At 37.7% G+C, this 24,385-nt stretch overlaps 3 protein-coding genes across 5 annotated transcripts; 1 reads left to right on the top strand and 2 right to left on the bottom strand.

The window, feature by feature from the left end:
• Positions 1–1,116: 1,116 nt before the first annotated feature.
• On the top strand, positions 1,117–24,218 carry LOC131303331 (protein NUCLEOLAR FACTOR 1). Of its 3 annotated transcripts, XM_058330166.1 has the most exons (25): positions 1,117–1,416; positions 1,497–1,595; positions 1,675–1,831; positions 2,896–2,993; positions 3,909–4,080; positions 6,490–6,634; positions 6,890–7,013; positions 8,110–8,210; positions 8,309–8,437; positions 9,622–9,702; positions 17,579–17,766; positions 18,348–18,420; positions 19,460–19,519; positions 19,719–19,757; positions 19,855–19,943; positions 20,205–20,269; positions 20,547–20,593; positions 21,078–21,137; positions 21,364–21,435; positions 21,549–21,578; positions 21,696–21,790; positions 21,950–22,055; positions 23,447–23,509; positions 23,625–23,696; positions 23,804–24,218. In XM_058330166.1, exons 1-25 carry the CDS (start codon positions 1,386–1,388, stop codon positions 23,876–23,878), a joined length of 2,271 nt encoding a protein of 756 aa, XP_058186149.1. In that variant the 5' UTR covers positions 1,117–1,385; the 3' UTR covers positions 23,879–24,218. The 3 variants fall into 3 exon arrangements, with proteins under 3 accessions (XP_058186149.1, XP_058186220.1, XP_058186284.1); XM_058330301.1 differs by lacking the exons at positions 1,117–1,416; positions 1,497–1,595; positions 1,675–1,831 and adding an exon at positions 4,146–4,178 and having other exon boundaries at positions 3,909–4,069; XM_058330237.1 differs by lacking the exons at positions 23,447–23,509; positions 23,625–23,696; positions 23,804–24,218 and having other exon boundaries at positions 1,184–1,416; positions 21,696–21,830; positions 21,950–22,061.
• Positions 10,875–12,478, bottom strand: LOC131303607 (protein ANTAGONIST OF LIKE HETEROCHROMATIN PROTEIN 1-like). The gene is made up of 3 exons (XM_058330589.1): positions 11,781–12,478; positions 11,464–11,695; positions 10,875–11,378 (listed from the first exon to the last, which is right to left on the bottom strand). Exons 1-3 carry the CDS (start codon positions 12,414–12,416, stop codon positions 10,906–10,908), a joined length of 1,341 nt encoding a protein of 446 aa, XP_058186572.1. The 5' UTR covers positions 12,417–12,478; the 3' UTR covers positions 10,875–10,905.
• Positions 13,769–14,927, bottom strand: LOC131303681 (L10-interacting MYB domain-containing protein-like). The gene is made up of 2 exons (XM_058330702.1): positions 14,487–14,927; positions 13,769–14,368 (listed from the first exon to the last, which is right to left on the bottom strand). The coding sequence occupies exons 1-2, from the start codon at positions 14,892–14,894 to the stop codon at positions 13,772–13,774; spliced, it is 1,005 nt and encodes a 334-aa protein (XP_058186685.1). The 5' UTR covers positions 14,895–14,927; the 3' UTR covers positions 13,769–13,771.
• Positions 24,219–24,385: the final 167 nt, after the last annotated feature.

Below are 24,385 nucleotides of genomic sequence, written 5' to 3'. Positions count from 1 at the left end.
CTACTTTCTCTCATTTATATGTTAATCAGACAAAAAAAATGTGGTGCTAATGCCAAAACTGTTTTTGTTAATGCCAAAATTGTTGTGCATAAAAAACTTGTACCATATGCAAAATACAAGACTTTTATGTACAATAGTTTTGACATTAACAAAAGCAATTTTTGCATTATTATTTTTCAAAAAAAAAAAAGTGCAATTTTTTGCACTTTCTTGCAATTTTTTTACTACTATGAGCACATTCTCGTGGGCTAAAATGATTATCAAACCGGGAAAAAATTTCAGTGTTGAATGGGTACGGTGTCCGTTCGGTGCATCAAAGCCGTCCACTGTATTTTTTTATGACTCGGATTTAAAAAGAGAAAATGAGAGAAAAAGTGTTGGGATGAGAGTAGAGAAATAGTTTCAATTCGAGACGTTCAAAAGTGTATTAGACGGTCCAGATGTACCATATGGATACCAGGTAGGATATACCCACCCAGCACCAAAAAAAATCAAACCGGGCCTTCGTAGTTCTTAGCAAACACACCTACGCATACGCGTACACACACACTATCTCTCTTTCTATAGTTCATTCCGTTTGTTTCCTGCTCCGGGCTCTCTCTCTCTCTTTCTAGGGTTTAACACACACATTCTATCTCTGTAGTTCATTCCGTTTGTTTCCTACACCGAGTCCAATTCCCCCAGTTTAGCAAACATGCGTACGCACTCTCCCTATCTCTCACCCACTGTGGAATTGTGTTGGGATGAGAGTAGAGAAATAGTTTCAATCCAAAACATTCAAAAGTGTACTGGACGGTCCAAATTTGCCATGCTGGTACCAGGTAGGATCTACCCACCCGGCACCGAAAAAATCAAACGGGACCTTAGGCCTCGTTCCAGAACACCTTCTTAAAAAATAAGTATTTATTTCACATTTTCAAACTTAAAAATAATATAAATGAAAAATAAATTTTCAGTTTTTTTTTGCATTGTATAAAAGATCAACAAGAATAGAAAAATTATTTACGTAAACGCATAATTTTTAAGCTTAAAATTATCATTTTTAAAAAATAAATACTTATTTTCATTTCCTGAACGGAACCTTAGTTCTTAACAAACACACGTACAAGGTCCACACTCTCTCTCTCTCTCTCTCTCTCTCTAGGGTTTAACACACACATTCTCTCTTTCTGTAGTTCATTCCGTTTGTTTCCTGCTCCGGGCTCTCTCTCTCTCTTTCTAGGGTTTAACACACACATTCTATCTCTGTAGTTCATTCCGTTTGTTTCCTACACCGGGTCCAATTTCCCCAGTTTAGCAAACACGCGTACGCATTCTCTCTATCTCTCACCCTCTCTCTATCTATCTGTGCGTGCGGGGAATTGTGTTCGAGAGACTTGAACCTAATGGGCAAGCAAAGCTTTGGAAGAAAACAAGGTACAATTCGTAACCTGCGTCAATACGTACATTCACGAATCCAATATCAGTGTCTCCGTGTCTTATTTACTTCTATGCAGGATTCAAGAGACTCAAACCACATAAGGAATCCGGTAAAACCAGAAAAAACAGGCGTACAAAGGATGAGATTGAGCACAGACCCTCCCCAAGCGATTCAGGTGAGCAAACTCTTCCACAGTTACTGCCTTTGTTCTCACCGCAAGTGGATATCGGTGTGAGTGTATTCATTCGGTCCAGGGGATTCCTCCGAGGAACATTCGAACGCTGCTTCTGAAGAAGAAGAGGCAGCAGCAGCCAAAGAGGAAGAAGTAGCGTATAGAGAGCCGACCATGTACGATCACTTGTTAAAGACGCTTTCGGGTAGCCAATCCTTCGCAAAGGCGTATAAAAAGAGGTGGTATTTTGTTTTCTGGAAGTTAATTTTGACTTGTCTTCAGGTTTTTCGGTGAAGTTTATTATCCGTTGCGTTTCTTACTTGTAAACTAAATTTAATGGTCTGTTCCTTATTTCTGATATGTAAATTTTCAGGCTTTTATAGCTTGACTTGGTTATTGCGCTTTTTTTTTTTGAATCGAGAGTTATTCACTTTATTGACTCTGCTATGGTGCATTTCAACGAGTTGAATTGTGTGAATTTACTTTGGGCTTGGATTGGAAGTTGCCAAGTATCAATGCCCAATTATTTTTGCCCCCGGCTTTATTGAAGAGGGAAAACCTTTAAGTAGGGGTCGCTCAATCCGTTTGCCTGCCCATTCATACATCTGGAGTCTTTCCCTGGGGAAGCCAATGGGATGGGGTTGTTGATAGTTGCTTTAGTGCCCGAGGCCCCAATAGGGAGTGCAACAATCCCCTATAGGAAAGGTCTTTCACTGTAAGTCAGATCAAGCATTTATCCTTTCTATTTCATATTTCCTTAGCTCCTAATTGCTATAGTCACTTGGTTTGCGTTAGAACACGGAGCTCTTTAGGGCCATTCTTATCCGTCAACTGTAGACCCTACTCTTTGCTTGCACAGTTCGGAGTTTGTACAAAAGTCCCTTTGTAATTACACTGATATGGGCCTTATTTAATTTTGCAGAAAACCATTATTATATCATGATTGCCATTTATTGGCGTCAGCCTTAATCTTGGTTCATTTTCTGTATAGGTTGAGCTGTCAAGGTTGCTGCTTAGCACGTAATCTATGATGTTATTTATACATCTGTGTGTTGTTGATGCAAATGGATTAATTATGGTTGTATTAATAACTTCTTGCCTTCCTCATCTCTTGTTCTATTTTTCTCCCTCTCTTAATGTTTAGTTTCATGTTGTTGCCAATGAAAAATTAATGTATTGCAAGGAATCATATGTACGTTTATATTTCTCTTTATATTTTCTAGTTGTTAATTTTTGACTGTCAAACTCCCATTTGTTAAGTAATACCAAACAAACATTCACTGTTTGCTTCTATTGTGCGTAGACAAAGAGAAGAAGAAGGCAAAAGTGACACGGAAGAAGATTCAGGGAGTGAATTAGAATCTCTTCGTGCATCAGAGGAAGAGGATGATTCCAATGAAGGTGAAAACTACATGCCTACACTTTACTATAACCAATCATCAATATGTGACGTAGTTTCAGTTCTTTTTTCCCTTGCTATTATACGTCTTCATTCATTCTTCAATAGTTACTAGTCTAGTAAGTTTATCACGTTATTCATATGTCTATGAACACAAAGTATGACATTGTTGCATTAGAGTTGTTACTCATTTACGTAGAGAAGGGCATTGAATGATTTGTATGGCCGGAGGTTATTTTTCCAGCTTTACTGCCCATTACCTTTATTTTATTTAGGCCATTCAGATGTCGAGTGGTAGCTCTTTTTTTGTAAATAATTGTAATAGTATGATTTTTTATGGATTGAAATAGTAAGACCTTTTCACTATCCATAAGTTTTTTCATGATTGAATAGTACGAATTCTTTACAGAAAATGTCATTAATAACTTTAACAGTTGATAATATTTTCAATGATCCTATATCTAGAGGCCAAAGGAAAGTCAAAATAAGAAAATATATTCCAAATTGCTTCCTGTCAACTGTACTTGCCTTCACTATTCTAGCTTCAGTTTCATTATATCCATCACATCCCATTATAGCTAGAAAGCACCGTCCAAATGTATGATAGCTGTTTACTCCTCTGTGCCAAGGTCATGGAAAGGATATCTCAAACCGCAAATTCTGAGTTGTCTTGAGAAACAGTCTTGGGGATTTGACAATCCATAGTTTTGTTTCTTTGATACCAACACATAAAGAAACCGGTGGTTTAAGAGCTTGCTAATGCAAAATTTGATCCCCTTTTGGATAAGTGGTGTTACATCAAATAAGTTTGCATACAAGAACACTGCATGCATGGCTGCCAACTTTCATGGTTTTGATTTGGTCATGAGTGACATGGTCTTTTGTCTGGACATTATTCACATCTTTATTTTTCTTAGGAACTGACAAGGAGTCTCCAGGAAGTCTTGATTTGAAAAGTAATCCACAAGGCTCTGGTTTGGTGGGTGAGCATAGCGACAATGTTGGTGATGAAGATGAAAGCTGTTCTGAGATAGATGAAGCACGTGATTTGGAAGTTAATGATCATTCAGCTCTCGAGGTATCGGTCAGGTCAGCATGAGGTTTTGTAACCAATGTTTTTTTTTTATTAACCAGTTGGTCTTTCTTTGCTTTAGGTATATGTTTCAATATGTGGGGATTCAAGAAAGGTATCTTGCTATGCATAATATATAGGCCTACATTTGATCAATTAAGGGATATTAATCCATTGACATTTCCTGCCATGCTCACTAAGATTTCATATCCTCTCTCCCCCTCTTGGCCTTCCATTCCTCCTAATTTTTTGAAAACGTAATTCTTGTTTGCTTAGTGTGGACGCTTATGTCCTATGTGGCTATCACAAGGACCACAGGACAAGTCATGGACCCTCACCTTGCCTGGTAATTACATCTATTTCCGATACCAATGCTTGCTTTAGTACAAAGGATTAAAAACTTGCATAAAATAGTTGCGAATCCCAAACACTTTACAAGGCTGTTACAAAATGTTCCAAATCAACCAGAGATCTCCCACCTCTAGGTAAGAGCATACAAGTCTATTGAACTTTACACACTTCTGCACGTTGTTGGATCTACTCTTTAGGAATCCTCCGGTGGAAATCATCATTATGAAATAAGCATAAGCTACGCACTGAGAGAATAACATAAGATCAAGGTTAATTTGTTAACATAAGAATGAAATTGATGTGGTTCAAAAAGACTTGGATATCACGGAATATGATGCCCTCGAACTCAATGGAGACAACAAAGTGATTGAGACTTAAGGCTCGCTTTACTTTCTTGGCGTCAAAGCATAAGCAACATGAAGCATGGGTAGGTAAAAAAAAATGGCAGGATTCGCGCCTGGAGTGGAAAATATGTATAATACTTGCGATGTTAGATGCTTGGTAACTAATGCCTCTTTTCCAATGTTAAATTATTATTATTATTTTTTTTGTTTCTAATTTCATTTTCCCTAATAAAAAATCTTCTAAGGTGGATCCATACCATCCACCTTAGGAACGTTTAATGGTTACCAATTCAAATCCTTGCTCTTTTGGCTACAAAAAAAATCCCGTTTGGCCACCATTTATTTGCTTCCAAGATGCTCGCCCCATCTTTTTACCTCATTAGTTATTACACATGAACAACCTTTAAAGCTCACATGAGCTATTATGTATCCTCAGTGGCGACGCCAACATTTAACTTGTGGTGTCAGTTGAACCCACTAGACAGAAATTTGGTAAAAAATATTTAGAGGTTTTTTTTTAACAAGGTCCAATAGAGACTTGACATCACTACCAAACCCCACACCCCCCCCCCCCACCCCACCCCCATTGAACCCATATAGGCATGGGAAATGCTTAACGTTTTGTTTGAAAACTGACTCCTAGTTGTACCTTCTTTCCTTTCACTTCATTATTACACAGTGCTCACCTCAGGGACGGTTATGGCAGAACAGTTTTCTTTTTCAAACAACAAAACAGTCCATCAATAATAAAGTTCCTTTCGTTTATTGTATAGTATTTTGAAACATTAGTATCAATATAGTATGAATGAACCTTTTCTTTATAATTTGGCAAGTACAGATTTATTTTTTTGATTATATTATAAGTACACAAGAATATAATAAGTGTGATTTTTGCTGTAATATTATTGAATGACACCACTAACCAAAATTTATGGAGTCGACGCTGTGTATCCTTATTCCTTCCCCTTTTTAAGAGCCAAAGCACCCACAAACTTATTATCTCTGTACAACTCTTGGACATAAGTCTTCGATGTATGACATCTCTCATGCGTGGGGATCTGTGCAGCACTTTCAAACCTCTCCATGCTGCATGTCACGATCCTACTTCTGATGTCACCCCCACCTCTCCCTCCCAATGAAATATCCCAACTATTCTCTATCCAATTCCAGGATGGATCATGAAAGATTTTGTCTTGAGATTGTGTCCATGGTATTTTGTATTTCTCGACTATACTTTGGGTTGCTCAAACTTTGGCTATAGAGAAGACCCACTCTTGGGCTCACCCACCAGTCGACCGATGCAATATTTGTTGATCAGCTCTCTGGCTCTCTGCTGCAACAGCCTCGATACACTTTGGGTGTTCAACAAGAAGAAAAACTATGAACCTTTTGTCTCAAGAGAAATACAAGATATTCAATCTTAGGCTTTACTTGTCTGTTAGGTTGCTCTTTACTTTGATTGATATGTTTTTCTCTTTCTGTAAAATATTTTGTTCCATTGTTCAATTTTCATAACTTGGTACTTTGTGTTTAAAAAGGCTTTAAGAATAGTTGACTTCACTAGTGAGGTTAGCTACTTAAAAGCAATGAATTTATGGAAGAAAAACAATTTTGTGAAATCGATTCATTCCAACTTCTTTGACGCAAGAGTTTTGGATTTCATCATATGGTTCATATCTTTGTTTCTTTTCAGTTGTCCTATAAAGTTTACCTGTGGTTTTCTTCTTGCAGTTCCTTCAATGATCACTTGGGGCACAAGTTATCGGAAACAGAGTGTGATAATCTATCAAAGAGAAAATGGAAATATAAATGGGAGATCCCTGCATCTGACATACCGAATTGCAAGTGGATGGGGACAGGAGATTGTCTTACAAAGGTAACTGTTTAGTATCAAGTACTCCCTCCATCCCGAAATTTTAGTTCTTTTTTGAAAGTTGTGCCTTTTTTCCAAGTAAAAAAAATGCTTTTTTGTGCATATTTTTTTTTAAATTTTTTTTGCACCAATTTAAAATTCTACTTATTCTTTTGTGCTATTATTGCTAGATATAATTTTTGCCTGACCATCTATCTTGGTAATTTATTTTCCCTAATGATCCATTGATAACGGTATAGTTTAATCATTATTTTGCAGGATGTTGACCTGAGCTCAGGCTATAGTCTTAAGCTAAGATTATATAAGCATTGGTTGCACATCTACAAGGCATCTGGAGGCAATGATTTTCATCTATCCAGACAGAGAAATTTCTTCTCCCTTTGTAAGTGTAGTTGAACGTGTTCTCAATTGAACGAATTGTACTTAGTCTCGATGTATAACTTAGCCTTCTTTTTTGTTGGGATTAATTAGACGGCTCTTTTGGTACTTAGGTTACTCTCTTCTTACTCTGCAATGTTTATTGCTTTAGACATTGATGTACAGAGAAGAACTTGATGTACAGAGAAGATAATTATACTAGTCTTTTTCTTGTTTTTGGGTGCGGGTCGGCGATTCATGCTTAGTTTTCTAAAGTGATTCCAGCTTGAGTAGTAGTCAAGAACTACTTTCCTTTGGTAATAAGCTCCAAACAGTGGAATTCTAACGACTCAAAATAGCAGTCTCATTCTTCCTCAACATTTGTGCCATCCGACGAAGCCTGAAGTATTATTTAGTGACTAAGGGGAAAGAAAGGAAAATATATAGAAACGGAAGCTAAAACTTGTTCAATCTGATTTTACTCATTTTTATTATACAACACTTTTTAGTATGAAATTCTTTTCACCGTAAGAAGATTTTGCTTTAGTGTCTAAGGAAGATTTGCTTACCGTCGTTAGGTTAATGAGAGTATAAAAGGGTTGGGAACCATAACTTCTCAGGTTCTTTTGGTCATCCCTACAGATGGGGTGGCTTTGGACTGCAAACCATATATTACTCAAAAACGATTGGTAATTAGTGTGCACTGCACGTGCAATCCTCATTGGCATATGGGGAGAGAGACGGAAGAATTGGATGCTGTAATCTGGAGAGAATAAGGTTCAGCTATGACAAGAACAAAGGGAAAATAAGTTACTAAGAAGATATTTGAATGAGGCCGAAAGGCTTCCTAAGCCCATATTTGACTCCATGTTAAATCTTCAGACTCGAAAACAATGGTGAATGAGTGGGGAGGCCTAGAAGGTTCATTAACTAACTTGGGAACTGTTATTATACTGATGTAGGACAACCTCTAATAAGATGGATTGAGGAAATTTCTAATAATGAGACACCCCATTTTTATGCTCTTTTGCCAAATATATGAAGATTGTTTGTCATAGATTGTCTGTTCATCTCTGAAGTGGTGGGTTTTTTCCTTGGTCAATGCCAACCAATTTTACTAGTCAACAGCTATCGGGATATACTGCACCATAGCAAGAAGCCGTTTTATCTGAAAGGCATGGAAGAAGACTCAAATGTCATGGATGCATATTTAATGCATTCTGTACGTACATATCCTCATCCCGTTTCAGTATTTCTACAGCAGTGATCTTGTCGTCTTGAAATGTTCTTATGGTGCTAAGTTAGAATTGTGTTCTGCAGCTGAATCATATATTCAGAACTGGAGATCTAGTGACAAAGAATAATGCCAAGGTGGCGAAACATCAAGAAAGTGCAGATGAGCTACTTAATGGAGACTGCTTTCTTGACCAGGGGTTCACTCGTCCTAAGGTAATGCTTAGTGCTTTCCTGTGGTTGTAAGTGGACTTGGAGATGTATAATGGCAATGGGTTAAAGTCTAGTGATGGTATCAGTGTTTCTCTGCTAGTTAATTGTTGAGTTTGAATTTCTGTGTTGCCATAAAAGAGTAAACAAATGTTATCCGAGGCAAATTTGGCTTGTAAGAAGCTATGTATAATCTTTATACCCATCTGAGTTTTTTGATTTGAACTTTGTATCTCTTATAATACTAGTGCTTTGAATGGCATAGCTTGGCAATCTCATGACTTTGATGTAATTATGTAAGGTAGATACTGCTTGGAGAAGTTCATCTTTAACTTTTGAATATGGCGACCTTGGGGACACCCCCGAAGTACTTCACGGTATGTGCCTAGTGGAATCCTGATTTTGTGTCAAGGTCAACAAGATTTATCTGCATGTTGATGGCAGTTTGGTCTGTTAGACGTGTGTCTGCATTTGTTGACCAGCCAATCGGTATATAGGATTGTACATGGATTCAAGTACTAAGAGTTTTGTGGTCGGGCAACTATGTCCTTTGATGGTCAAGCTGACCAAACCTGTACTGAGCATCATTATGTCCTGTCCTTACTCCTTAGTACCTTAGACCCGAAGGCTGGGGTTGTTGACCAAATAAAAGTTTTTGTGACCAATCTGGTTGGAAATTCAAAATGGATTGGGCAATAACCAATAACACTTTTACAGCCTTGCAAACTGCCTCTAGCTCTTTGAGGCACGATTTATGAGTTGAGAGCTGTTGAGTGTTGATTCCACATCTACTCTCTTGTATCAGTCTTCCCACATTTGTGCATTAAAGTGAGCTAGGGGGACCACCTTTGATGGATGAGGCTTCTTTTCACATACTATTGGCTTCCTAGACTTATTGGTTAAGGTTACCTCTGCTTAACCTTGTTAGTATTGCACTTAGGTGTGTACTAGTTCCCTTCACCAATACAGTTGCGTCCCTTATAAACTTGTTTTGAAGCTTGTGGTTGCTCTTCTTTGTTTGTAACTTCTCTATTAGGTTTCTTGACACTGACATGTCAATTTAGTGGCTTTTGCATGATGGGGTAGGTTGGAGTTAGAAATTATTGCTCGTCACCTAGTATTATGTTAACTTCATATCTTCTTATAGCTTGTATAACAAACTTTGATAATTTTGTAATCATTTGGTACAGGTTTTGATCGTCTTGCCCCTTGCAAGCGTTGCATTTCGTGTAATAAAGAGGCTGATACAATTGACCCCCCCTACACATAAGGTATTCGTACTTCATCTCCACTCTAATGTTAAGGACATGCAAACAGCTCTTCACAAGTAAAATCTAAGGATAAAACTTCGAAGCGAAGTCCCACATTGCCCGGGTAACAAAGTAATGAAGTATATAAGTGTGAGGGTACCCTCACTTCAATAGGTAGCTCTTGGGGTTGAGCTCTACGCAAAGACCGTGTAACATGGTATCAGAGCTAGGTACCAGAGATGGGTAGGGTGTATGTCTCTGGCTTGTACGAGGCAGGTGCTGCCGAGTAAGCACTCTACACGTGAGGGAGGGTGTAAAGCGAAGTTTCATATGGCTTGGGTGCCAAAGTAATATGAAGTATATAAGCATGAGAGCACCCTCAGTTCAATAGTTGGCTTTTGGGGTTGAGTTCTACCCAAGACCATGTAACAAAAACGACACTAGCATGACATGTTCAATTTTTTAGTCCAGTAGCTTAGGATGAAGCATTGTTGTGCTGGATAAATGGTCTCATTTAGGGACGAACGATATTTCTGTAGCCTTGTGGGGTTTTGGACATGCTGCGGGCGTGGGGACACCACTAGGTGATCTGGGGGGTGTTTGGGAGGCAACTTTTTGGCTTTTCATTTTTCACTTTTTGCCTTTTTGGCTTTTGAGATTATGATCAGAATGTATTTTGTATTTGGTAGAGTGTTTGGATGATATGTGCAGAATGCATTTTGCAGTAGGAGTAGTGTTTGGAAGATATGGAATGAAAATGAATTATGGATTGGTTTTTTACTATGTTGCCCCCGGTTATTAATAATGATGTATAATATATATAAATAATGTTTGGGCTCAATTTATTTAAAATTTAATTCCGAAATTCTCCTACGTACATGAAACTGATGTCCCCCGTTTTTTTTAAAATTATATTTTTATTATTTCAATTATTGTTTGTTGTTACTTTTCCATGAAAAATGTTTTTGAATTATAAATTAAATTAACAATGAAGTTTAAACCAAAGTAATGGGAAAACTAAACAATACAAGAAGCGATGAAATTTATAATCTAAACATTACAACATTACAACACAAAATATTATTTAAATCTGGATTAAACCAAATTACAGAAATTGAACAAATATACTACAAACTACAATACAATACCAAATATTACAGAAGTTCGGATTAAAAAAAATTACTCGAATTGAACAAACATATACTATGACACCGAACAACTCCTCTAACGGATACGGTTAGAGACAATCCAATCCCGAATTGAAGCCCTTACATTTTCCATGTCTTGATCATCTCCAACGATCACATGTCCATGTTGACCATTAGGTGCTGTAGTTTCCACACCTGCATCTGAAGGCAAAAAATTAGGTCGCCGATCATAGAAGCCAAAAGGAATATCGGGCATGTTACTCCTTCTTATGAAATTGTGGATGGCCATTGTTGTAGTTACAAGATCTCTTTGCGTTTCCATGGTGTACCCAACGGGAATGTCGCATACCAAGGGCCAACGCGCTTTCCATACTCCAAAGGTCCTTTCGATGGTGCACCTAAGGGATGAGTGTATTTTGTTAAATTTTTCATATGCATTCCTTGGTACAGCTCCATTACGCCATTCGGGAGTATGATATATACAACCTTTGTATGGTGCTAGAAAACCTCGAGTATTTGGATACCCGGCGTCTACCAAATAAAACTCATCTGCACTCATTGTCAATTTTATGAGAACACAGTATGAAAATAAATATAAAAAACTTAAATGGGATGCAATAGTTGGTGGACTAACCTCCTCGTGGGGCCGGAAAATTGAAATCTGGATTCCTTAAGCAATCATTGAATATCCTTGTGTCGTGCGCACTTCCCTCCCATCCCGTTAATGCAAAAGTGAAACACATATCAAAATCGCATGCCGCCATTATGTTTTGTGTTGGATATCCCTTCCGACCAATCCATCGCAATAGCTGCTCTGGTTCAGGATGGGCCTTTATGTGAGTTCCATCAATTGCTCCAATGCAATTCTACAATATACGTTCATGTATTAATGCGAAATATTATGAATGCAATTAGACAGTGGATATGGGGAAAATTGAGGCTGAAAATTACCGCAAAATGTGGATAGTATCTGTTGTTCCCTAGTATTTTCGAATGCACTTCTTCGCGAGGCCATGGCCAAGGTTTAATCCAGTCGATAGCCATGGCATTAAGGGAATGTAGTACATTATGGAAACGCCTAGATATCGTCTCGCCCGAATGTTGAAAACGCTCTTGGGCATTTCTATTATTCGCTCGTTGGCCCACAATCCATAAAAAGATAGCCACCTGCTCCTGCACCGAAATTCGTTCCCCCTCTTCCAACCCATACCGGCTCTCCAGCAACTCACAAAGTGCAAAAAAATTGGTTTTGCTCATACGAAATGATTGATACATACGCTTAGGGTGACCCACGTTCAACTCAGCGAGCCACTCCGCACCAGTCAATGCGGATGTACGACAAGGTTCCTTGACCATGTACGCATCATTGTGGATGTTTATAATGGCTTGTGCAGCATCTACTCTCCTCTGTTGCCTTACAACATCTAGTCTCCGTTGCTGCCTTGATTGAGGTTTGGGGATGGGAACACTCGATCCTTCTCCGGTAGAGTATGGATCCCAATTGTATTCATCCACATAGTACGGGTCTTCATCAGCGTAAATATCTTCATCATATATATCGTAGTCGTATTCTCCATCTCCGTCCATTTGAGTAAAATGAGGAAAACAATGATGATATTGGGTTGATAAATAAAGGATAGACTGGTGCAAAGGTATGGTATTTTTTTTGGGCTACTTGGATACTGCATATATATATATATATAGGCCTAAACAAGAAGGTAAAGTCATATGAGACAGTGAAAGGAAGAAAACAAAACGAGCAATAGCTCCCTGTGAACAACTTGTTTGAATATAGCTGAGCTCTGAAAGTAAAGGAAAAAAACAATAACAAATTGGCAATCAAAAGTTCTGCCACAGCAAGTCACAAGTGGTGAATATGTGGATGGGGTAATACAATCCAAAAATGGAACTGGTCCCAGTGAACAGACATGATGGGAATAGCAATAGCATAGGCTGTTGTAGGAACAAAACGAAAATGAAAAGTACAAAAACAAAAAAAAAAAAAAATTTGTCAGTACGGAAGTGCTCACGGGCAAATATATCCACTAGATTTCAAAAGCACGTACTGTTGTTATCATTAAAAGAAAAATATTTACTCCAACAAAAAAAAAATTCAAAAGTAGCAAAACAACCAAAAAAAAAATCACACAATTGGCCAGTACGGAAGTGCTCACGAGCAAATATATCCACTAGATTTCAAACCACCTACTGTTGTTATCATTAAAAGGAAAATATTTACTCCAACAAAAAAAAAAATGAACCGTTACTTTCAACGTTAAAATATGCATTCTAAAAAGTATGTTCCAATATGCATTGTAAAAAGTATGAACCGTTACCAATAAAAAAATGGTAGGAGACAGTAGATAACAATTAACTAGTACTCTCTTGTAGATACTACATGCAAATAAATACTTTTCAATGAACCAATCAAGACATTGGTTTTTAAAAATGGCTTCACATCTCCCTCAGCAACGTGCAAGAGCAATACTCTGCTAGCTTATGAAGCCGTGCACCAAATTAACTAGTAGCAGTAACCATCGGGGAAAATAACTAAACATAAGACCTGTACAGTCCACACAACTTAACAGCAGCCGTAGGCTCCAGATGTGGTACACAAGTAGCAGCAGCAGAGAACAACTACTGTACTGATTTTACCTAAACAAGTTGAAGAAAACAACTACTGCAGCAGAAAACAATCACACAATAGAACATCATATGAAGAAAACATAAGTGTCCAGCCATAGGATAAACAAATGTGCTACATAAGTAACCGAACCATGAACAATCCAAAACTAATCAGAAAAATTCAGCAGATACCATAAGTGCAAAGTTGCAAACAACATAGTTAAAGAAAAACTTAAACATCCTTGCTCAACACCATCCAAATCAACGTGCAGACTCAAATAACATAACACTTAATTGGTTAGACCATACTTAAACCATCACGGGGCAGGTGCAAACCAAGTTTTGGCAAGCTCAGCTGTTCGTGCCCTGTTTAATTCTTGGGTGATGAAGTGGTACATCCTAAGATCATCGGGGCACGACATGAACATGGCTCGGATTTTACTATCCTTGAAAAGGTTAAAGGCTTGTGCCCATAACTCAGCATCCTCGTTGAACTCACGAAGCTCTGACAACTTGTTTGCGCATTCTTTTATGGAAGGAATCTCAACAACAGCACGCTGGACAGATGGAGAACTAGCACTGTCGGTTGAATCACATATTTGTTGCATACAGGCTTCAAGCCTTGACGTGACCGTACCCTTTTTTCCTTTGCCTTTCTTCGTACCAGAGCCATCAACAGCCACCTGTTTCTGCACTTTTGTAGGGTGCACCAACTCTTGAGTTGCATCATCATCCAACAACTCGTCAATGTTGTCCACATCAACCACCGGTGGTCGCTCTCGGGTTCTTGGCATAACTCCTGAATTTGGAGCATAGGATCCCTCCCCAGTAGCCGTGTTGCTTCCAAAAAGAATACGCATTTCTTCCTCCAATGCCAAGGGCTTGAGCCTAAACTTATGGCAATCAGGATGTCGCTGCCAAATATATAAAAGACTTGTAGTTTAAAACATAAACTAGATTTGTAAGTTGTAAATATTCACAAACAAATATAAACCGTATAAAATTGGAAAGTTATGAAGGATGTCGTAGTACCATTAGCTTCAACTCCCACCACTCCTCTGATGCAGTTATTGCACCAGTGTCAGGATCCCTACCCAATCCACTTTCACCTAACACCAAGTTCTGCCACAGCTGCCACTCTTTTTTCAACACACCCCACTGATTCTTTAGTTGTTCCCTTTTCCAATCCTTACCCATTCGCTCATTAAATTTTGTGACAACGTTGGTCCACCCAACCTTTGTAAGTTGGGTTCCTGATTTGTAGTTCGCACCACCCAACTCTTCCACACATATGAGGATGAAGCACTCCCTCGTATCTTTGTCCCACGTTGCTTTACTAGCTACACTTGAGGGGGTTTTGCCCTTGGATGCACCAGTTTGAGTCGAAGACATGTCTCCACTATTACATAAACACATGCCGCAGATAAACATTTGTTCCATATCAGTAAATAACAAGATGTATTAAAGTATAGGAATCCAGGACCATAGCATTAGAGTCAAAAGAAAAAAATTCACATAATTTGATTAAGTATATTACAAATCCCCTAATACAACATTCTATAACGTGATCAAAAGAGGGGAAGTTCAATTACAGTGCGATAAAATGTACTTGTCAAAGTCATTCAAATAGTACGACAAACTACTACGTCATTTCAAGATGATGACCACCATTGCGAGGAGGAGGCACGTGATCAACCCCTTTGCAAGCAAGTGGCAATGGTCCAATTGTTGGCGAAGCATAACCTCTCTCTCATTTGCTAGAGCTTCATCACTATTACTTGTGGTTACACGAGTACGTTCGTTAGACACATGCTCCAATTGTTGGTGAACCATCATTACACCTCTCTCATGTGCTACAACATCATCACTGTTAGTGGTGGCACTTGCACGGGTAGGTTCGTTAGACACCCACCCGCCGATGTTTCCAATGCTTGGCCACCCCACAGGTAGACACCACTTAAAGAACCCACACCTCTCTCTAACTGGCTTACAACATGAGTAATACAATTCTCCCCTCGTATCCGGGTTTACTTCGACAATCTTAATTTCAGCCCTCATCCCACAACGGCATTCCATCGGTATATACACGAGTTTTGGGGTGTTGTTAATCCCTTTCTTGGCCTCATTCTTGCCTCTGTAATAACTACTGCTTGATGACATTATCCTTCAACAAACAGCGTGAAAAAAATTGTCATTGACGACATTATCCTTCAACACTAGTTATAGTCCTAGGAAAAGGTGAACCACTTGGATCTCAACGACTAATTAATACTACTTTAATCATCTCTATCAATACTACTTTAATCATCTCTATCAATATTATTCATATCATAAAGAAGCAAATGACCCTAAACAATGACCTAACAAAACCCTCGATTTATTGAGGCAAGAAAAAAAGAATTTCCCATTATCAAATGAGCAATTATACAATATCCAAATTCTGATTGAAGACATGACTATAAAGTTCGATGAGGAATCCATGTTTAAGACTGCTCAAGACATAATCAATGTATTAATCAGTAAAGATCAAAAAAGTGTTAAGGATTATCTTAAGGAGATGTATGGTAAATTTGTTCCAAATTCTATAGAATTGCTTTCAAAGTTCGGTCAATATACGCTAGAGGCATTAATAGATTATGTACTATGTCAGGTTTTTAATTCACTTGAATATAACTCTATAATTCGTGTTGCTTCTTTGGTTCAACAACTAGAGAAAAGTGTCCGGTTGCAAGCTTCATTATTGAAATGCCGGAGATGTAATATCCGTATGGCCACAGATGTTTTTCAAGAGAAGGTGGGACATTAGGGGGAATTAAAGCATTGTATAATCAGAACAGGACAAGAACTAGAATTAATTGATGTGAAGGCATAGCCATAGGCCTCCTTTGATAATTGGGAGACTCAAATGTTTTGGCCTTGCAAATAACAGGCCCTGACCAAAGAGTGGGAGGAGCTACTGTCAACTGCCTAGTGTCTACCGTGCTAAACAAAATTGAGTAGGAAAAGCCATATTAACCTTTACTGCCTTCAGTTAACATGTTTTGGCCTTGTAAATAACAGCCCCTAGGTCAACACCAGTTTGGTTTTCACCTATCTGCAAACAAAGCAGGGAAAAAAGGCATTTGTTCTTCCTAAACTCTGCTACAATTTTGTATTCGTAAAACCACTTTAACTTCATGTTTTTAACGATCTTTGTAAGCAACACCGATATTTATTATTCGTTCATCTCTTTTCTAATGATTCAGTCTATTAATCGGACAGGCTCAGAAAAAAATAGGACAGGAAAATAAATCAGATCTCATACAAGAAAGATCAAACATTAGACAACAACATCAAACTTAGATTGAGTCGCAAAATAAAGGGATTTACCAGTAAAAAAATTTATCATGCACGAACACCCAACACATTACACTTACGGTTTGGTAGGGATTTTCGGAGAGATTTTTCGAAGATTTAAGGATCCTCGATTTCCCGGATTGTTTTTTTTGTTGGGTTTGGGTTTGGGTTTTCAGACAGAGGTGGAGGAGAAGAAGAAGGAGAGGTTTGAGGAGAGACGTGGTCAAGACTTGGGTACTTTTCTCGTACACGCAAACCCCAGATCTAAAATGTCTCCAAAAAAATTTTCAGATCTCAAATTGGAAACAAACAACCTAGGAACGATTACTGGTGGGGAGGTGAAAAAATACCTGAACAAGACGCAAGAACGTGATAGAGGCGAATGATTTCCCCACTTTCGTCGAACCTCTAGTGCTCTGGATCCGTCTTCTCTCCCTTCTCGTGTTTGCTCTGTGGTATGTGAGAACTGTGTACTGATAATTCAGTACACAGAGAACGTTCAAAACCCAGGCCAAAATGGGAATTATCTGAAAAGAGAAAGGGTAATTTTGTCTTTTTTGCATGGCTAAATTCGAAAATGGAAAAATTGGAATTGAAAAAGCTCCTTTTTGTAGATTATCTGTTTTGTTTTAGAAACACCAAATTGGAAAATGGATTTTACTCAAAATCTATTTTCCCTCTTCCTACCAAACACCCAAAATCCAAAAATGGGAATTAGAAAATGCAAAACTAGGCCATCCAAACACCCCCCTGGTCTTCTGTTTGTGTAATTTTACTTACTTCCTCAGGTTAATGTGGAGAACCTTGATCGCTTCTCTGATGAGTTTGGAACTGGAGTGGCTTATAACAATGAGGACAACGAAGGCGATGTTATTGGAAATTTGAAATCTCAGAAGACTTCAAAGCCTTCTGATTTTCAAGCTCTATTTGGTGGGAATAACAATGACCATTTCATGATAGGCATTAAGTTTACGAGGTAAATTTGTTTTCATTACAACCATCCAAAAACAAGTAGGACTCCGTTGAAAGTTGAAATGCCATTAATGCCATCATTTTTTTGTTAAAGAAACTTTTGTGAGCCTATTCTGGTTATTCTTTTGTGCTGTGATCCTGGAGTCATATGGGACAGGAAGTAATTACCTTTTTTGGCATTGGGTCTACTTCTACCAAATGAATCCCTTCCGATGGATTTCTACTCCCCGGAGTTTTGGGATGTTTTTTACCAGATATCATGCCTGTAACGGTGATGAATTGTTTATCATATTTTCTTTTACCAGCTTTAGTCTCATAATTTAGTTGAAAGAAGGGATGCAATGTTTGTCATAGCACCCATTTTGGCGTGTCTATGTTTCATAGGTCATTGCACTTACCATTTTCACTTGATTTGCTTATATTGTGATTGATTTGTGGAAAATAAAATTACATGTTTATGGTGGTCGTTTGTGTTGACAATTATCAAAAAGCAAATAAATCTGTCGTACAATTCTATGGTCCTTCAACTCCATATTGACCACCTTGTATCTAATGAACCTTTTTTTTTTTTTTCCTGTTTTCAAGGAGGAGTATTAAATTGTTTGGTGATTTCTACTCATCGGACATGATTGTTGCCTCTCCTCTTGGCTTAGTCACGGTAAGGTCTTTAAGGTCTTTTGACCTTCCAGTTATCTTTGGTCTTTATCCAGTTAAACATTTGTTTATTTTTTTGACGACTAATGTAACCAAGCAAAACCTAAACAATTACATGGTCAGTATACATTCAGGCTATTTTGGTAAAGGTTCAATGAAGTCTGTTCCATTTGCTTTCTTCCTTGCAATATTGGTGTTCAGTTTGATGCATAAATTGGATTCTCTTTGGTTTTTCTCATGTATTCATTTTATTTATTTGATGAAATGAGGAGCTAGATAAGCATTACTGTGCTTGGTTGGATCTGTCATTTGTCAATTGTATGCCCATACAAACTTGAGGAGTGCACTGAGTTAGAGATCCAATGCTGCAGAAAGTAGAAGTATCTGAACGAATGGAATGCATCAATACCTATTCCTGTCATTATGAAGGAACTAGATTCCATAACCATCGAAGTGGCTGAAATGTTTCCTTTTCCTCTGAAACCAAAATGGAATGTTGTAGGAATATCAAATTTGAATAATCAGAGCAAAAATACAACAAAATTTAAAAACTTTTAAAAAATTCTAGGCGTACCAGAGCTGTTCCCGTAGAAGAACCCATCCCTGTACCCATGGCGGACATAATCAACTATTATAACATTGAACTTATGTTCTTGCTATACCGTGTACGTATATTGCCGTACCAGAGCCATACCAATATGGTACCAGTACATGGTACTCATACCGTAATATCTTTGGAGAACCCATGCTTTACAGCTTGTTTGTGCTGTTGCTTTCTGGAATCTGCATGAATCCTGTCAAAATGTGGGATTTGTGCCTTCTTTTCTTTTGTCATGTAGTCTTCCTCCCATTTTCCCATGTGATTAGGAGAGCACTGAGTTTCAATTAGGAAAAAATCGGTATTTGTTACTCTCACTGCATTGGGTGTATGTATGCTTGCACAAGTTTGATGATATATTGCACTTTGCTTTTCATTGGCTATGGCTTGTAGTATGTGTTCAAACATGCTATTGATTCCAGTTCTTCTTACTGTCTTTTGTTAGAAAATTGGGAAGGCCGAGGTAGAGAAGGAAAAAGACGTTGATTATCTTTCTTCTATAGAGGTAATTTATATCGTTTATGAAGAGGATGATTAAGTACAGCCATCTTGTTGGCTTTGCTTTGTTTTCTTTACTTCTTTCCTGTTTCTTGTTTAGAGAGATTAAGACTAGTAATGCAACCAAATGAAAACTTACAATGCCTGTACTTCGCACTTTGTTCTTGCCAATCTCTGATTTGATTGAGCCAAATATGTATGAGCAGGTTTTAATAATTGATCATGCAGATGTGATAGCAATGCAGGTAAGCTCTGTGATATCTTGAGTTACCATATTTTTAATTTCCAGTTACTTTTTCCTTAGGTTTTGTGAAGATTAATTTTCCAACATAATTTTTGCAGAATTGGTCCCATGTAAATACAGTTATTGGGAAATTGAACCACATACCATCTAAGCAGCATGCAACTGATATAATGCGCATTAGACAATGGTATATTCTTGATTCTGTTTCTTAGTGTGCTTTTCCATGGGTTTCGTTATTTCTTCTTTAGTTAGTTGAATTTCCCTTTTTATCTTCTCTTATTTCCTCGGAGACTGGCTTGTTCCACTTGGTGCAACTACAGGCTGGTGGATTTGTCTTTAACATCATCAAAACTATGTAGAGCAACAGGGGGAGATCCCTTTGAACCATATTTTTCATTTAGTTTGCAGAGTTGTATTAACTGTTTTTTAATACTTTATAATTGATTAGGTACTTAGATGGACATGCACAGTTCTATCGGCAAACAATAATTTTGGGGTCTTATTTAAATCCAGGTATTGTGTTTGCAACTTCAGTCTGACAGAAATAACTCCACATATCAGTGAAAATAAAGAGATTGGTGCCTGTGTGATTATCTATGCTGCCTTTTGTAACCAGAATGTTTAAAATAGAAATTTGACCATTATATTGAAGTTGTATCTAGCAACATATACACCACGTTTTAGTATGTCTGATCTGTGCATGTGATTGGAACTTGTGTACAATTACATCGTTGATCAATAACTTGGAAAACACTTGATCCTAAGTTTTGTTTGTTCTTTCTTCCTCCAGAAATCAATGGGTTATTCAATCATCATTGTGTTAACTACCAAGGAAAGGTGAGTTGATTTTCGTCATTTTGTTTTGTACAGCACTACACTTTAGATGCCCTTGGAACAGCTCAGCATGGGGCAGTACAGTTCTAAATGTGTTATGAATCTTATTATTTACGGAGGTTTGAGGCTTATCTTCCAGTTTTAGTACTTGTGATCTTCAAGTAGTTGTTTGTTCATGCAATAACCAATTTTCTTCACATGCAAACTTTCTCCTTATTTTTTAAAAGATTAATTAGTTTATCCCTCATTGTGTTTATATTATTCTGGCAAAATATCTTCCTCTAGTAGTTATTGTTCTAAACTACCAGTAGAACTGAACTCTACTCCATCCTGGTAGAGAGTGTAATGCCCCAGTTTAATCTAGTTCCTTTCAAAACCATTGTATATGATTTATGCAATCTTCCTAGTTATTGGAAGAACGACTGGAGTTACATACTTGTTTGTTTTTGCAAAGCATGTGATATTAAGCCGTTTGGTATACATACAGGTAAAGTTGGTATGTGAGCATAAAGGTGTTCTTCCCAAAGTGTTACTTCAAGTACGACAGGTGTGTATGCTTCAATGTAATCCTTCACTTTAGTGGAATGTACTTGCAGGATACATCCTGATCCAACAAATCATAAGATACTAAATTCTTTTGCAACATTAAAAGTGTTTACAATCCGTTCTCTTTGATTGGTCAGCTTGTGATTTGCAGTCACTTTATCTCTATAGTATATTGGGTTTACCTGTTGACTTGTGACTTATGTTTCTTCTACTTATCAACCTTGCAGATTTATGAGCGATTTGATGCAGAATCCGCAGTTGATGTTGATGATGCTCGTCTTGAATATTTTGCTAAGAAGGTTTGTTTCAGATAAGGATCACGTCTTATTGTTTAAAGGTTCTTGTGTACTTCATCATACTGAGTTTTGAAACTTCTCTTTATTTTATATATGAATATGTTTGTTAATTTCAGGTGTTTCCCAAGATAAAAGATTCCGTTCAGGTGCTTATATTTTGTTTGACACTAAGAAGTTAATTGTTGTTATGCCTGAGCATTGGGCAAGACATCAACGATGTAGAAGTGAATTTCTTTTAACAAGTCTCTGAAAACTTCATGCAGGGCGGGATTATGCTATTTATTAGTTCTTACTTCGAGTTTGTTCGGGTTCGAAATTTCTTGAGGTCACAAGATGCATCCTTTTGTCTGTTGGGGGAGTAAGAACAATATGGTCTCCATACTTTTAGCTTGTCTTAGGTTGTTGCATATTGATCTTTGAAATGCTTTTGGTATTTTACTTTGTGACAAGGAATATCGATTCATGCACAAGTTGCACACTAACAGGAAATAACTCGATCAGTGCCCTAAACTTGTAGGTACACAAAACAGAGTGATATTTCTCGTGCACGCGTTTGGTTTTTCCAAGGGAGCAGGAAGATCATGCTTTACACTGAGAGAGCTCATTTCTACCACAGATATAAGGTCGGTTTTAGTAATTTTAGCATTTGTTTTGTCTAGTTTAGTTATATTTGGATCATTGGATGTGATTGGTCCTGGCAAGTGCTGGTTTATTTGTTTCATTTTTACTCCCCCTGCCCCTTTTTATTGGGGTAAGTTAAACAAACTAGGCACAAGGCCAACACAACTATGGAAAAGCAACAAGGCCCACCTAGGCTGCAAACCAGCAAAATATGCTACAAGTCAAATTACCAACAGCCAAAGAGCTATGAGGCCTCAAAGACTCTATTAGAGACATTCCAATCTAGACACAACAATCTATTTTCATCAGACTTTGTCAATTCCCTCCATGAGCTAATATTCCCTCTGTCCCTTTGTCCATCTTCCAATTTGAGATGTCCCAGAATGTTTGTGGCTGTGGTGGGGGCCTTGCCCTCCATGTCTCTCTCATGGGTAATCCAAGTCCTTGATACACCTAGTGGTTTCTCTCTCTGGAAGGTATCCTTTGTCGCTATTGAGGTCAAAACACGTTTCATCCTTGTGATTGATGAATGATATTGGTGAAAGGTGGTGGTCAATAGGGTATTGTTGCTCTATCAAACGTCCTTCAATTGGTTGAACCAATTTGTTTTCTGGTTAAGAGAGGTCATAGTTTGCTGCTTCTTTTTTTTCCCTTTTATACTAGTTGTGTGTCACGAGTTTTAGAGTGAAACCAAAACGTCATGTTGCCTGACAGTTGGAAGTATGACAGGTAGTGTTAGACACTTGCTCAGTTGCTCTGGTGCATCTGAAGGCACTTTCTTCAAGATGATATGTAGGCTTCGTGGCTTGTATCTGGGCCACAGCTGTGGTACTATGAAAACTATGGCAAGGAACGGAATGGAGTTATGGTCTGTCTTTAATCTTGACCCATTAACGGGTGTCCTTATCCATACATTTGCACTGGGACAAGAGAGATTGTTATCCGTCTCTTGACCAATTCTTAGATTGGTTTGAGCTTTTCCTTTCGCATGGAAGTGTATAGGGCCTTTTTGTCTTGTGGCCTCTTTTTGTATATGGGTGGCATTCCCTTAATGCTTTCTTTCTAATATATTTATTTACTTATCAAAAAAAAAAAGTTTCGTCTGGGGAAAAATAATCAAGCATAAGGGATTTAATTATGATATAACCATTTAAAAGTCTAAAATCAGAAGACAAACATACTCACCGCTTAATCTAGCTATTGAAAATGTTTACTGGCGAGTCTCTGTCGTCATCTCAAAAAAGGTTGCAAAATGAAGTACTATTTCTGAAGCCTGTTGGGTTATCTGCATTTTTCTCTTTTTCTCTTCTTCAAGATTATGGATTAGTATGGTCTTTTCTGCAGGGTTGATAAATATTTCTGACTTTTGTTTTTATCTTTTCCTTCTCATCAGGTCCGTGGTATTCAGAACTTAATTATCTATTCTCTTCCAGAAAGGAAAGAATTTTACCCTGAGGTGAGCATAAGTTGTAGAAAGTAGATTGCATTCTACATTTCTTTGCTTGGAACTTTTATTAAATCTCAATGGATTTTGCAAACTCTTAAACGCTTTCTCCATTTATTTATTCTAGGTTGTCAATATGCTTGAAGGCTCCCATAGCATGACATGCACCGTACTTTTTTCTCGTTTTGATCAGCTCCGGGTAACATTCTGTTCTTTGATTGTATCCACCGTGAGAAAACAGTATGCTCATTTCTTAGTCTACGTTCATCTGCTTATAAAATGTTAAATCTTTTTTGTGATAAATAGCTGGAGAGGATTGTTGGAACAGCCCCTGCAAAAAGGATGGCGACATCAGAGAAGGGTGTCTTCGTTTTCTGTTAGAAAATTTCTCCTGGTTCAAGTTTAAATTATCTGGCAATTAAAAATGGCTAGTTTATATATGAGAAATTACACGCCAGTCTCTGTTTTTGAGTCTGTACTTTTTTCTCTGTTGTTGAGAAATTGCTAGGTGTTTTGTCTCTCAATTTTGTTTTTGTAGGTAATATTTAAGTTTTGCTTTGAGTTGTCCTTTACATGACAAGAAGCTCCTGTTACAACTTAATTCTGGTAATGAAATGTTTGAAGGCATTTTCTTATATGTAATTTAGTCAGTCAGATTGAGTATGTTCGCAGATTCTTGAAATTTTGGATTTAATAGGAATTATGCTTATTAGCTTTGTCACTTGAAGTTTGTACTACCTATTTTCTATTCTTCCATTTGTCACTTGGTGCTTGTATTTGTTTAGTGAGAATTCTCCCAATAGTACTAGGCGCCCTCAGAATTATGGAAGTCTTGAGCGCCAAAACGTCCCATTGGCTGTTCTAATCCATCTATATTTCTAGGAAGAA

This window comes from Rhododendron vialii, chromosome 1a (genome assembly GCF_030253575.1).
Source record: "Rhododendron vialii isolate Sample 1 chromosome 1a, ASM3025357v1".
In the NCBI taxonomy this organism is placed as follows: domain Eukaryota; kingdom Viridiplantae; phylum Streptophyta; class Magnoliopsida; order Ericales; family Ericaceae; genus Rhododendron; species Rhododendron vialii.
Note: the sequence above shows the minus strand (reverse complement) of the source record. Positions and strands in the feature narration are given on the sequence as shown.